At 41.3% G+C, this 14,922-nt stretch overlaps 1 protein-coding gene across 1 annotated transcript in view; it reads left to right on the plus strand.

Annotated features, from left to right (window-relative positions):
- Nucleotides 1-14,922, plus strand: part of LOC122550661 (PC3-like endoprotease variant B) — an 889,929-nt gene that overhangs the window by 109,337 nt on the left and 765,670 nt on the right. The window contains exon 2 of the mRNA XM_043691743.2: nt 1,798-1,987. Within this exon, the coding sequence (XP_043547678.1) occupies nt 1,808-1,987 (180 nt within the window). The 5' untranslated portion in view covers nt 1,798-1,807. The remainder of the gene's footprint in view (nt 1-1,797; nt 1,988-14,922) is intronic.

A 14,922-nucleotide genomic window follows, 5' to 3' on the forward strand; every position in this document is an offset into this window, starting at 1 on the left:
CGTTGATTCAGGGATAAATATTGGCCTAAAACACAGGGATAACTCCTCTGTTTTTCACTGAAATAGCTTAAGGTCTTTGACACTCACCTGAACAGGCAGATGGAGGCCTCAATGTAATATCTCAAATGACCCCACATTTGATAACATTAAGGTCCCTCAGTACTGTACTGGATTGTCAGCCTTGCTATTTACATGCTCCAGTCCTATAGTGGGACTTCAACTAAGGACCTAGTCGTTCAGAGGCCAGAGTACCATCTTGATCACTGCCTGGAGTTATCACCAACATTAAACAACCAAATAAACCACCAATCACTTCCACTGACTCGGCAGTAGGAATAACTCAGCAACCAATCTGAGAGTGGTTATTGACACTTCTTGATGCAGATCGTGTATTGTGAGAGCTCCAGGGAATCTGTGGATGGAGAGTTGAGTTCGGAAGTGACATTGCTACAGTCTAAACAATACTGCATGCAAAATCTGCCTACCTCCCGCGCCTATTCCCAGTAGCTGCAAAACCCACCCACCCAAAATAGCATCGGGCACAACCCACACCAGAAACTTTTGCTTAGAAACAGCTTCAGTTGAAGAGAGAATACAAACTCTGCATGTGGTAAAATCTGCAGTCAGACTTGTTTTCTTAAAAGTTTCTCTCTTCTCACTCCACTATTTTAAAAGGAGCGTAACCTCCCCCTGCATCGTTTGTCCTTGCTCCAGTTAAGCGGCTATTAAATCACAAGTAAAGAAGGGTGCATGTTATGATGCTTTTAGGCCTTGATTTCATTCCAAACAACCCTGATGTTTCCCATGGCATATATACAGACAGCAGGAAAGCCAGGCATAATCACTCACTGAATATCCAACTATGTGCATCTCCAATGCTGGATAACAATCAAGATATCCCTCCTGCCCCTCAACACATGAATTAAACCAGGGATATCCCCGTTCTGCATCCATTAATTTCCACATGTGCTGAGCCAATGGTGAGACTTGCAGATGAATCCCACCAGACCTGGGCTCAATTCTATTTCTGAGAATGGAATAAACCCTATTATATGAATGACTTCTGTTCTGCAAGATTCCTTACAGCGAGTTATCATCCGAATCAGTTTTTTTTTAACTTCAAGATTAGTATCTGCGCAGTGAAATCAGAGCTCTACAAGTTTCGGAAATGTTGATTCAGGTCTTCTATTTGCAAACTATTTGGAAAACATCACGTTTTAATAAGTATCTGTTTATTTTTTTAAAAAGCCTTCTTCAAACTTAGAATAACTCTGGCCAAGATATAAGATTGCACGATAAGCATATGCAGATTATGTGGTTTTATACAAAGATACAATATTGGCTACAAGAAAGAAGGAATTTGCCTATAACAGCAGAGGTGATACTCCCCACATAAAGCTTCCAGAGTACATCTATGCATAAATACTTTTTGAAAGTAATGTTAAGCAGATGTTTATGTTATCCAGGACTTAGATTTCATCATAATTTCTCACTTCTAGTCCTTTAAACTCCTATTTAATTAATGGATTTTGATAAGGTGCAGCTTTAGCCTTCAAGTACCTAATTTGAGTCATTTTGGTTTCCAAAATATTCACGAACATCAACTTAGTTATTATAAATGCAACCTTAAACAATATTATCACAGGCAGGTTGAGACAAGTTATTAATGCAGTACATAACATCTTATTGCAGTGCAGTACAGTGTAGTGTTGATTAGGTTCCTGTCACCAATGTCAGTTCCGGCAAGATTTTTATGTATGACTTGTGATAAGTATTGCCTTTTTTTTTCATTTCCAGGTTTAGATACATGGCTTTTGGAAAGCCCGTCATCTTATTTTTCCCCCTTTGCTTCCTGCAAAGTGTGTTGGCAACCACTAGAGGGGAGGAGACTGCTGGTCCTTTCAATTACTACACCATTGAGATAGACGAGGGAGAGGACGTAGCCAGAGACGTGGCTAAAAGGAATGGCTTAGAGTACGTCCTACCGGTCAGTGCAACTGTTTTAAATATTGTATAACACTTAAAATATTTTTATTTATTTTTTCAGTGCTATTGTGATAATTATTTGTAACAGAAAGGTATTTCATAGTTATCAGTGCAGCCAAAGCCACTGCTGTGAAAAGAGACATTGAAGGTGAAGAATGATACTTGCACAGTTTAGGTTATTTAAACAAAAATAGCAGGTTTCAAGTTGTAAGTTATTTTTTGCATGCCTTCAACTGTTTTTTTTATAAAAATCAAGATATTTCACTACCCCTCTCAAGAATTCGACCAGTATTCTAGAAATTGCAAGTTTTTTTTAAATGGAATGTGTATGTAGTTTGAAATGAATTTCTCTTTTAAAAGAAAGGTAGATGTGAAACCAGTTTGGTTAATTCCCCTGAAGATAAATGCCTGACGCTCCTTTTATTGCTTAGGGAAATCGTGACAATTATTGAAATGCAGTTCATGTTTTATGTGGCCACAGCATAGAGCTCACATTCTTAATAAACTGAAGCAGCTGTCTGATATTTTTTCTGTGGTTATTTTGAGAAGTTGAAGTTATGAATAGGAGGGAAAAAACATACATTTTAAGGGCTTATGCCTCTTTTATAGATTTTTTAAAGTCTTTGATAAGTGGATGTGCAACCGTATGATCTCATTTGCCTGTAACTTGTATTTTTTTTTACCCCTGGTTGTGGACTATACTTGAAATGAAAAACAAAATTAATCCAGTTTATGCCAATACTTAACAAAAATCTTTGAACAATTAGATATTAACTGATCGTAAATGTTACTGACATTTCATTATTAAAATCTGGTTGTCAATTTATACGTATACAAATGCTGTTATAAAATCTCTGTACAATGTACCTGATTCTATCATTTAAGGCAAGAGATGCCACAGCTAGTTAACCTTTTTTTGGACACTCAGAGTTCAACCTGTGTTGGGTATTTCACTGTCATTTCTGCACCCAGAAGGTTAACATGCTACACAAAAATCTAGCTGCAAGCTGATAGGACTAACTCTTTGTGTTGCTAATTATCCCACCGCATAATTATTAATAATCACGAGTGGGAACAGGAAATAAGCAGACACCAAATAGTTGAGAATCCTATGATTCTGGCAGGAAGCTAGCCTGCATTAATAAAATGTGCCTGTGCCATTATCACAGTAGATAGAAGTGTTCCTTGTTAAGGATCATTTATTAACTGAGATCATCTTTTAGTTCGCCTTGGGGTAATGACTAATGTCAATGGCAAATTTCACAGTTGTCTAGAGAAATGAATTAAATTTGCAATAAAAAAGCCCTTTGGCTTGTTGTACATGTTCATTTATTGGAGTAGTTGAACTAGAAGAACTGTAAGGCAACCAAGAACATCGGCTTAATTTTCCTTATGTATAATAGTGACCTTTTAGCTCTATGTTGGAACAATACATATTATGAACTGGTGAATGGAATTTAAAGCACAAATCAGCAATGGTACCAGATGTGGAGTACCAGAGATATGTGGTATGCAGTCTTTCACTAACACATTCCATTTTTGAGGTTTTCTCGGGGGGGGGGGGGGGGTGGCAAAGTGTTACAGTACTGAAGCAACAGGGTTCTGGATTTTTACTACATAATAATGACTAGTCGTTGCTTAATTTTTATTAAAGTGTAATAAACATTTCGATATTTGCGCTAAAGTGAACAGATCTCTAATGTATACAGCATTTATTTGGTAATATGGAATTTATCTGTTATAGTGAAAATATGGTTTATTATATCACAGTCCATTTTATTAAAGTTTTTTCAACAATAGTTTTTGAATCCCTGCATTAGACTAGAAGGGGTTTCTAATGCTTTCAGCTATATAGGCAGTAAAAGCAGAATGTGCACTTGCTGATTCACAGCTCTTGTTTACTTTGTTATCTCCAGTCCTTCTGGGTCCTGGCTAAAGCGTATTTAGTCTGTCAATAGTTGTCATGATTAGATCAGGATTTATAACTATATGAGCAATTTAGAATACTTAGATTTATTCAATTAATCTAAAGAGTCTCTGAATGTAAGACAGTCAAAACTTTCTCTTTGGAAAAAGAATGGACAGTAATTCATTACAAGAAAGCACTTATGAATGAAACATCAGTCTTTTTAACATGCATTAAAATGAGATTTGTGAATGAGGCAACAGATGAACTGCATTCAGTGCACTGACTGATATTATAATTGAAGCAAATGATGGACCTGTATCAAGATTAAATGTTTACGCAGTGCTTCGACTAGAAATTTCACAAAATGAGGCTGAATGAAAGGTTCTTGATATATTGGAGTTTTAGAGTTAGTGTTTTGCTTAGATCTGGAATGAAGAAAATAGCAGCTAACCAGTGTTGCAACAGTAACTAATTAATGGAAGTTTTACTAATAAGACATCACAATCGCTAACAGTTTTATGCTACACTGAAAATATATTTTAGTTGTTATGGTAATCATTTTTAAGTGAGACTAATGAGAAATAATTTTGTATACTTGAGCTATTAATCTTACTCTTAAATAAACATATTTTGCCCACAACACAACAAATAATTAGAAAAGGTTCACGTCTCAGTCTGAACAATTAGCATAAAGGTCATTAAATCCTCAAAGCATAATGATTGTCTTTTCCCCACAGCAGAATAACAGAACTCAAATTTAGCAAGGTCAAAGAGCAGATTGAGTCTAAAATTTCATACTGCCTCGTAAGCTTTCACCAGGTGGAGAGCTTGTCTCTGCCTGTTCTTTTCCATGTTTTACCTTGTGCTGTGCAAGTAATTGAAAAGTGTGTATGTTTTGATACAAAAGTCCTTTTTTAGTAATGTAAACTAATCACTCAAAATATAGGATAGATAAGTTCAATGAGAAAATATGGGAGTAGCAGTGCACACTTCACATTTCTGATCAAACTTGATGGATTTTATGTCTATGAAGGATTGTATCTGAAACAGTGAAAGAAGTTAATATAATTGGCACAGTGCTGAACCACATCACTAGACACCGAAAATTCACCAGTCTGACTTCAACTGAGTAACACATTTCAATTTAATACAAATAAGAGAGTAGTTAACATGAAAGTCTTTAAAAGATAATGAAAAACTAAAATTAGAGTTTAAATAAATAAAGTTTTATATGGTCTTTGCAGTATTTATTGCATCTAAACAATAGGTACCCGTGTAGTGAAATTTATATGCAGATATGGTGGATATTACTAACTGCTGTAGTGATTGATTCCCCCCATGTATGTGAATTCTGGAACATTCTTTAATGTAAGGTGATCCCAAACAGCACTGAATTATCCAATTACTTTAAACAATTAGCACAGTAAGAAAACAAATTACCTTACGGCCAGAATCATTTCAATAATGGAATGCATAAAAGTACAATTCTTAACATCCATTTGAAAGGAAAAGACATTCTAAAATGCCACACACATGTAATGTCCTGAATTAATTATCATGCAGTTATCATTGCTGAATCTTAATAGTGTGCTTTAAAACTTAACATGCGATCCTGTTATGGAATTGGCTTGTGTTTTCTCAATTCTAAAAATCATCAGCAAAAACCACATAGAAAATGTGTTCCAAACGCAAAGACTTGGTACATATTTGAGTCTCACTCCCTCTCTATTTTAGTTTGAATTATAATTTACAAAGTTATCTATTCTGAATTATTAATCGGTTATAAGTATAAATAATTAACTAATCAAAAAATGAAGTGTCAGCCCATTAATCAGTCTCTGTATTTGTTTACATCTTATAAACATCTGGGTCACAGCACTAGCATCACGGAGGTCTACATACCTTTGACTACGTTTCAACACTTAGTGAGAAAATAAATCTATAATGCTTGGGTTGTGAAGTATCACAACCAATAAGTACACGGAATTTTTCTTTTTCGCCAGAGATGAGACAATCTCAGTAAATGTTGCATTTTTTAATTGGTGTTATGGCTTTGGCAAAGGATGACGTAGAGTGACAAGTGTTGCACTGACAAACACACCCTCACACACTGGCGCGCGCGTGCGATCAGTCTCTCTTCTGCACATGCTCGGTCGATCAGCGCTCCCTCGCTCTCTGACCCTGCAGGGCGCGTCTTCGCTTTCTGACCCTGTGGCGCGCACACGTGCTCTCTCTGACCCTATGCCGCACACGCGCTTTCTGACCCTATGGCGAGCACATGCTCTCTCTGACCCGATGCCACACACGCGCTTTCTGACCCTGTGGCGCGCACACGTGCTCTCTCTGACCCGATGCCACACACGCGCTTTCTGACCCTGTGGCGCGCGCACATGCTCTCTCTGACCCTATGCCGCACACGCGCTCTCTTACCCTGTGGCGCGCGTACGTGCTCTCTCTGACCCTGTGGCGCGCGCACTTGCGCTCTCGGACCCTGTTGCGCGCACACGTGCTCTCTCTGACCCTGTGGCGAGCGCACATGCTCTCTTTGACCCTATGCCGCACACTCGCTCTCTGACCTTGTGGCACACGCACATGCTCTCTCTGACCCTGTGGCGCACGCACATGCTCTCTTTTACCCTATGCTGCACACTCGCTCTCTAACCCTGTGGCGCGCACACATGCTCTCTCTGATCTTGTGGCACGTGCACATGCTGTCTCTGACCTTTTGGGCATGCACATGCTCTCTCTGACTCTGTGTCGCGCACTTGCACTCTGACCCTGTGGGGCGCATGTGCTCTCTCTGACCCTGTGTGGAGCTTGCTCACTCTCTGACCCTGTGGGGCGCGTGTGCTCTCTCTGATACTGTAGCGCTAGCATGCTTGCTCTCTGACTGCGTGGCACGAGCTTGCTCTCTGACCCTGTGGCGCCCCCACCCGCGCTCTCAGCCAGTCACACCCCTGCCTGCCTTCTACCTCCATCTGTCGCCTGCGACTGCTATTTCTCTATGTCCCTCTCCTCACCCCACACTCACAATGCCGTTCTTCACCCCGCCCTCAAGCTCCCACTGACCTTCCCTGCCCTCGAGCTCTCGATCACCTCCTCCCACTGCCCTCGAACTCCTGCTCACCTCCTCCCCCCACCCTCGAGCTCTCACTCACCTCCCCCTGCCCTTGAGCTCTCGCTCACCTCCTCCCCCCACCCTTAAGCTCTAACTGCCCTCCCCCACCCTCGAGCTCTTGCTCACCTCCTCCCCGCCTCAAGCTCTCGCTCACCTCCTCCCCCGCCCTCAAGCTCTCGCTCACCTCCTCCCCCGGTCTCGAGCTCTCATTCACCTTCCCCCGCCCTCAAGCTCACCTCCTCCCCCCAGCCTTGAGCTCTCGCTCACCTCCTCCCCCTGCCCTTGAGCTCTCACTGCCCTCCCCCACCCTCAAGCTCTCGCTCACCTCCTCCCCGTCCTCAAGCTCTTGCTCACCTCCTCCCCCGCTCTCGAGCTCTCATTCACCTGCCCTCCATCCTCGAGCTCTCGCTCACCTCCTCCCCCCACCCTCAAGCTCTCACTCATCTCCTCCCCCCGCCCTCAAGCTCTCGCTCACCTCCTCCCCCGCCCTCAAGCTCTCGCTCACGTCCTCCCCCCGCCTTGAGCTCTCACTCACCTCCTCCCCCCGCCCTCAAGCTCTCGCTCACCACCTCCCTCGCCCTTGAGCTCTTGCTCACCTCCCCCCGCCCTTGAGCTCTCAGTCACCTCCTCCCCCCGCCCTCGACCTCTCGCTCACTTTCTCCCCCCGCCCTCAAGCTCTAGCTCACCTCCTCCCCCGCCCTTGAGCTCTCGCTCACCTCCCCCCCCGCCCTCGAACTCTCACTAACCCCACCGCGCTCGAGCTCCCCCTCTGTAATGCAAATGTGCTCGCTTGCTCTCCATCTCTGTCGCACGCCCGTGCACTCTCCCTCTCTCTCTCTCTCTCTCTCTCTCTTCCTCTCTCACTCATACACACACATGTACATGCTGGGGGGAATAATTTCATTGATGTTTTGTTTCTATCAAAAAAAATCCTGACCTCAGCTTAAAATATGGACAGACTCAAAGCAGAACCTCACACCTAAAGTGTAATATCCAACCTGAGATGTCACTTCTTGTACATTGATAAAACTTTTAATTATCTAGGGACAAAGACTTGAAAGGAATCTGGATTTTGCATTTTAATCAGCAGTCTACCTCCTCACTGGTTAAAGGATTCTATAAGGGCAGCTATTTTTAAAGTTATTAACTTTTTGCTTATAAATACTATGTTTTATATCTCCCTATCATACCACACCTGAGCAAGGAGCGGAACCCCAAAACCTTGCAATTTTAAATAAACCGGTTGAACCATAACCTGGTGTTATTTTGACCTTGTCCACCCCAGTCCAACTCTGGCATCTCCATATCAAGCATTATTTCAGGTTTTGAAGTACTGAAATACATATTAAGGGCATTATCAGTACAAGTATTTTTTCCACTGCCCAATGATGTAGAAGCTTTCTTTCAAATGCTAAATGCTAGACGCATCGCAAAGCGAATGAGTTAAGCTTTGCTTACATTTTATTACTTCAGTGAAAAGGAAGTAACCTACTTGCTACTATTAGCTGTTACCTTGAGTGCAATATTCAGTCATTTTGTAGTATGTTGCTCTGTGGCAGTATGCCTGAGCACAGGGTGCAAGGTTTTGGGGAGTTATCACCATTTAACGCTCAGCTGCATTACTTAAGCCAATCCGCACCTGACAAGGGGAGGTTTACAGACCAGCAATTGCATATAAGTGGATTCTCCCCGTGTCTGCGTGGGTTTCCTCGCGGTGCTCCAGTTTCCTCCCACAATCCAAAAATGTGCAGGTTAGGTGAATTGGCCATGCTAAATTGCCCATAGTGTTAGGTGAAGGGGTAAATGTAAGGGAATGGGTCTGGGTGGGTTACGCTTCGGCGGGTCAGTGTGGACTTGTTGGGCCGAAGGGCCTGTTTCCACACTGTAAGTAATCTAATCTAATTATTTTAGTATTAATTATTCGGTCCTTTCAGGTTTTTACTTCCCTTTGAATATACTGTCTCTTTCAGGTCTTATAGTCCCACAGGTCCCATCACTTCCCTGTGCATTGTGCAAAATATGTGAGCACCCAGTTAGAAAATGGCAATAAGCTATTCAAACAGGGTATGCTTCACAATCTGAAGTTATTGTCACCTGAAATCTGTCCACAAGCATTTTTCAACGTAAGATGGTGAAATGTCATTAGAATTGTGAATCTTGATGGTTTTCTCCCTTCTATTAACTTATGGAACTGATAGCATTTCTGACAACTGTTTCTTGTCTAATTTGATCAATATTTGAAAGGCTATCAAAAAAGTGGGGGATCACAACATGCAATTAACTGATGCTCATCTGTTCCAACTGAGCACATAAACCTTATGCCGACTGCTTATTACCATGAGTGTAACTTTCAGTCATTTTATAGCGTGTTGCTGTGTGGAGTATGCCTGAGCACAGGCTGCAAGGTTTTGGGGAGTTATCACCACTTAACACCCAGCTGCATTACTTAAGCCAATCCGTACCTGATAGAAGGAGGCTTCACTTTGACTGGATCATTTCCTATAAATTGCTACAGAAGATTGTCTGACTGGATCAAACTGAGCAATAGCACAGAAGGGCAGACAGCATGCTCCAACCTACTTGTTGCAGGAAGTGAATGAGAGAAGAGACTTGACCATGGAGCCAAGAGGTCAGCCAGACAGTAACTGTGAAGGCAATGGAAGCAAACAACCCCCCTTGATCAACAGTGTAGTCCCAGGGACATGGATGTGTTGCTAAAAGAAGTTTAATGACCGTTCACAAGGGGTCAAGGTTAGTGAATATATTTTTAAATATTTATATGCTCTACTTGACATAGCTCCATCACTCAATCCTACCTATATGCCTTCCTCTTTCAGATATCCAGAAAAGTCTAACTTACTGAAGCAAGAAGAGTGAGAAGAGACTGAAGGAAAAATAACATCACTGGTTCATTTGCCCACAGATGCCTGTCTTGGGTACTGACAACTGTAATTTAGATGTCAGCTCGGAAGTGAGGCCTAAGCTACATTCCCACTTGAGGATGTTGTATAAATCGTTTGGCCTGCAAAGGTTGATTTAGAAGCTGTGGAATAGTCCCACCAATTGATATATGAATAAATATTGCTGGGCAGAGCTAGTCAGTTGTTCTAGCTATGAGTTGTTTGTTGCATGTTTAGAGACTGTGTAACTTAGATGTAGTTGAATTTCTGAGGAGACAGCATCGATACAGTTAATCCATCTTGAGTTAATGTAATCTGTTATCTTGCTACTTTGTTATAAATTATTCGTTACTCAAGTACATGACTCTTCTGCCCAAGATATATTAATGATGAATTCTTCATCACTCAGTACTAACAAAAGAAAATTGTAAGGAAGGGAAAGAAGACCTCACAGTGTGGTGCTAATGGCATGGACTGTTGTCAGAAGTGAAGAAAACATCAACAGTACAAAGAGCCCATAGCAATCCCAACAGAAGAGCAAGGAAGAGTTCTACAGACAAAGAAGTGTGTTGTTACCACTTTGAATGTGTCAGCTTTAAGTTTTAAAAGCAGCAAGCCAGCCAGCAGCAGAGACAGCAACAGTCAGTTCAGACTGGAAAAAACTCTAGCTGCATAGCAGCTTTCCTTTTAAAGCTTCAAAGAGCCAAGACCAAGGGGAGAAAAAGTGAAAAATTGCTTGATATCTGGAAAACTTATTAGAAGGGAGTCATCTGAGCTGCTAACAGGGAATGAAGTGGTCAACATCCCACACAAATTACAAGTTGACTCCCTAAGAGGACAAGATTCAAATGTTTACTTCAGTTCTGAGCTGAAAATTCAGAAAAAAGGCAAAAACTTGTTATCTTTATTCAATCATTATAATAAACTGCAGGAAAATTCTTCAAAACAGAGTAATTGCTTAAGAAATTCTCAAACCAGCAACAAAGTTTGAGAGATTAGAACCCAAAACTCAAAGACAGAGGAAGGTTTTAGTAAAAATATTTGTTTTGAAGTGCCAACAAATTTCTGTTGTACAATTGAAGACTTGTTATTAATCCTTCACTAGTTAATACTAGTATGCCCTGTAGATTAGTATTACAAAGGTTGGTGGCAATAAATATATCCAAATAAACCCTGGCAGAACTAACTGTTGGCTGTAGGTATCTCTTCCAACAGAAGTCATCCTGCAAGGACACCTTCAGTCTCTTCCACCAAATATGAGTGACCTTCCATCAGCTGTGCTGCAGCCACCTATGTAACATTACAAAGGAACAATAGGACACGTATGAAGTAAATGAACAAGAGTGTTTGTGTTGACCTTTATGGAATATTGTGTGGTTTGTTTGATAAAATTGATTTATAATGGTTGTTTTGTGGTGGCTTTTCTTTCAGCCATTGTAGCTTTCAGGGTGCAATACACCAAAGATAAAAAGATAGATAGGGATAGATAGATAAAGACCACAGTGGTGTTTTGAGTGTGGAGCCAGATAGGTCAGTAGGATCTAAATGATTTTTTTTTATAAACGTTCACTGGAGTGAGGGATAATTTGGTTACAGAAATCAGGGAGAAGATCTGTGATATTCTGAAAGGTATTGGCACAGACAGAGAAGAGGCGGCTGTGGCAGCCTTAAAAGTAGATAAATCTTCAGGGCCCAGATGAAATATATTCAAGATTGTTGTGTGAACCAAGGGAGGAAATTGCTGGGGCACTGGTAGTAATTCTCAATTTTCCTGTGGTCACAGGGGAGGTGGTACTGTTACTCAAGAAGAGAGCAAGGGATAAACTAGGAAACTACAAGTCAATCAGGTCATATCTGACAAACCTTAATTGAATTTTTTGAAGAGATGTGTAGTTGAGGGCAATACATTCGATGTAGCAAGACTCTTAATAAGGTCCTGCATGGGAGACAGATAATAAACGTCCATAAGATCAAGAAATGTTGGCTAATTGGATCCAGAATTGGCTGAGTGGCAGGAAACACAAAGTGAAGATCGAGGGATGTTTGTGGTTGTGTATAATGGAGTTCTGCAGGGATCTGTGTTGGGGTCCCTGCTGTTTGCAGCATCTATAAATGATTTCGATGTGAATGTAATAAAGTTATTATTAAGCTGGAGAGGGTTCAGAAGACATTTACCAGGATGTTGCCAGGAATAGAGGATTTGAGAAGTCAGGAGAGGCTAGCTAGGCTGGGACTTTTTTCACTGAAGCGTATGAGGTTGAGAGGTGACCTTATAGAAGTCTCTAAAATAATGAAGGGTATAGATAAGGTGAATTGAAGGTATCTTTTCCCTCGGGTCGTGGATTTCAAGACTAGGGGGCATACTTTTAAGGTGAGAGACAAAGATTTAAAACAGACATGAAGGGCAATTTTCTTTCTCACAGTGTTTTGTGCACAGAATGAACATCCAAAGGAAGTGGTGGATGCGGATACGGTTCTGACATTTAAAAGACATTTCGATAAGTACATGAATAAGAAATGTCATTGAGGATATGGACCAAGTTTAGTTTGAGTTTCTGGTCAGCATGGACTGATTGGACTGAAAGGTCTGTTTCTTTGCCGTATAACAATATTATTGACCAATAAATTCACATATGTTTCAAAAATTGGGGGTGGTGGTAATTAATGAGATGGATATCCTTAGATTACAGGAGGATATAGACAGGCTGGACCAAATAGGCTGATCAGTGGCAAATGGAATTCAATCTGGATAATTGTGAGTTGATGTAAACAAGGCAGGGGAATATATGATGAATGGTAGGAAGCACTGAAGATCAAATGGACCTTGATGTCCATGTCCAGTGGTCTGTTAAGGCAGAGGCCAGATAGATAAGAAGGCAAATGGGATTCTTGCTTTCATCAGCTGAGACACAGAATTTAAGAGCAGGTAGGTGATACAGGAACTGCTTAAAATGTTGGTTAGGCCACAGCTAGAATATTGTGTGTAATTCTGGAATCCACATTATAGTAGGGATGTGATTGTACTGGAGACGGTGCAGAAGAGATTTACAGGATATTACCTGGCTGAAGAGTTTTATTCATGAAGACAGATTGGAAAGACTGAGTTGTTTCTCTTGCTACAGAGGAGAACGTGGTGAGTGGGTGTTGTTGGGTGTGGAGGGGGGAGGGCAGAGGGGCGGAGTGGACATGATTGAGATGTATCACATTGAAGGGCACATACAGGGTAGACAGGAAGAAATCTATCCCTTTGGTGGAAAGACCAATAAACGGGGGTGCTCGCTCTCGATCTTCCACTCTGTTGCTCACACACCAGGTAAGGAACAGAAGGTTTAGAGCGAATGTGAGGAAAAATCTGGAATTCAGTACTTGTATCAATCGTCGAAATATAAACCCTCATAACTTTTCAGAAGTAAACAGATGTATGCTTGTGATGTCAAGGCATACAATGTTACTGGCCAAGAGCTGGAAAATGGGATTAGAATAGTTCGGTAGTCGGTATTGGCTGGTGCAAACTTGGTGGGCCGAAGGACCTTTTTCTGCACTGTGACCTCTATGATTATGCTTTGACTGTTAGCCAACAGAGGGGTAATGCAAAGCACTGTTGTATGATGGAGAATTGTGGTTGCATTTATTTGTACTGTAGTAGGATGAATTAATCATGGAGTGCATACCTGGAACCGCACTGCCTTGTGTTTCTCTCTACCTTCTTCGCCTCCTTGGCTATTCACTGCATACCTACAGGCATGGGTTATATCTTCATGATAGTGAGATTGTAGTTTCCTGCATCTTGCACTTGCAGTAATTTCCCAGAATGGTTCAGTAAGCAGAGGCATTCTTAAGCAATCCAATTATCTTCATAACAATATGTTGTGTGATGGTATGATTCTGTCAACATGCATATTCACTCATGCATTGCACACTGGAGTCAGGTAGTTGGTGGATGGTCTTTGTTGCCCTTGTTGCCATCCTCTGGTTTCTTTTGGTTGGTACAGTGGTCTACTGCAGAATGAAGTTGTCATGACTGCTGCCAGAAGATTAGGCATTGCTATGATGGTCAGGATGACTAGAATATCACTTGCAGTTGTGTACAAATCTGCTTTGTGGTGGTTTAATTAACACACAATATATTGCAGGTACTGTATCACACACACGCACACACACTCCAGTGTGGAGACTCTCAGCCATGGTAAAGCTTCATGAGCACTCTCTCTGTTTCTTTCTCAAGAATGAAATCAGTATAAAGTCATAGAGTCAAACAGCATGGAAACAGTCCCTTCACTCCAACTCGTCCATGCCGACCAGACATCCCAATCTGCACAGCTTTGATCTCCTTAACTAAGGAAGGGCACACGAGCCACATAGGGAATGGAGGTTCACCAAAGTAACCACCAAGGAAACAGGATTGTCTTAAGAGAAGGGGGAAAACTGGGCCTGTGTTCTGAGTTTCGAAGAAGAAATAGTGATTTCTTTGAAATTTGCAGATGTAAATAGGAAGTAACCGCTGACTGGAGGAGGATTTAAACCAGGGGTGCAATGTCAGAATAAAGGGTAGGCCACTTATGACCAAAATGCAGATGAAGTTGTTCACTTCGAGGCTGCTGAATCTCTTGATTTTGATACCTCACTGAGCACATTCAGGACAGTTTTAAGCACCAATGAAGTGTTCTCACAAAGTTGGGCTTGCGTTCCAGATAATCTTGACTTTAAGTGAAGCATTGATTTACATGAAGGCCAGAGTTGGGTTCCTCAGGATAAAGTTTGGCCTGAAATGCCAATGTTAGATTTGAATTAGAGTGCCATTTGTGGACATTCACATTTGAATTAAATCACAAATCAAAACAATGGAAGTTCCAGAGAAGGAAACTGGCTTCGAGTTTGCAGAAAAATCTTTAAGAAAATATACAGTACAGCTCAGTACTGCTCATCTCTCTGTAATGAGAAAGGAGGCCTATGGTCCAATAGGACAGTGGTGATTTTACCTTTATTACGAGTACTTGTGCAGTTACAGT

The sequence above is a fragment of the Chiloscyllium plagiosum genome, unplaced genomic scaffold (assembly GCF_037043375.1).
Source record: "Chiloscyllium plagiosum isolate Xiang-an unplaced genomic scaffold, Cpla_swu_hap1 HiC_scaffold_6, whole genome shotgun sequence".
NCBI lineage: Eukaryota > Metazoa > Chordata > Chondrichthyes > Orectolobiformes > Hemiscylliidae > Chiloscyllium > Chiloscyllium plagiosum.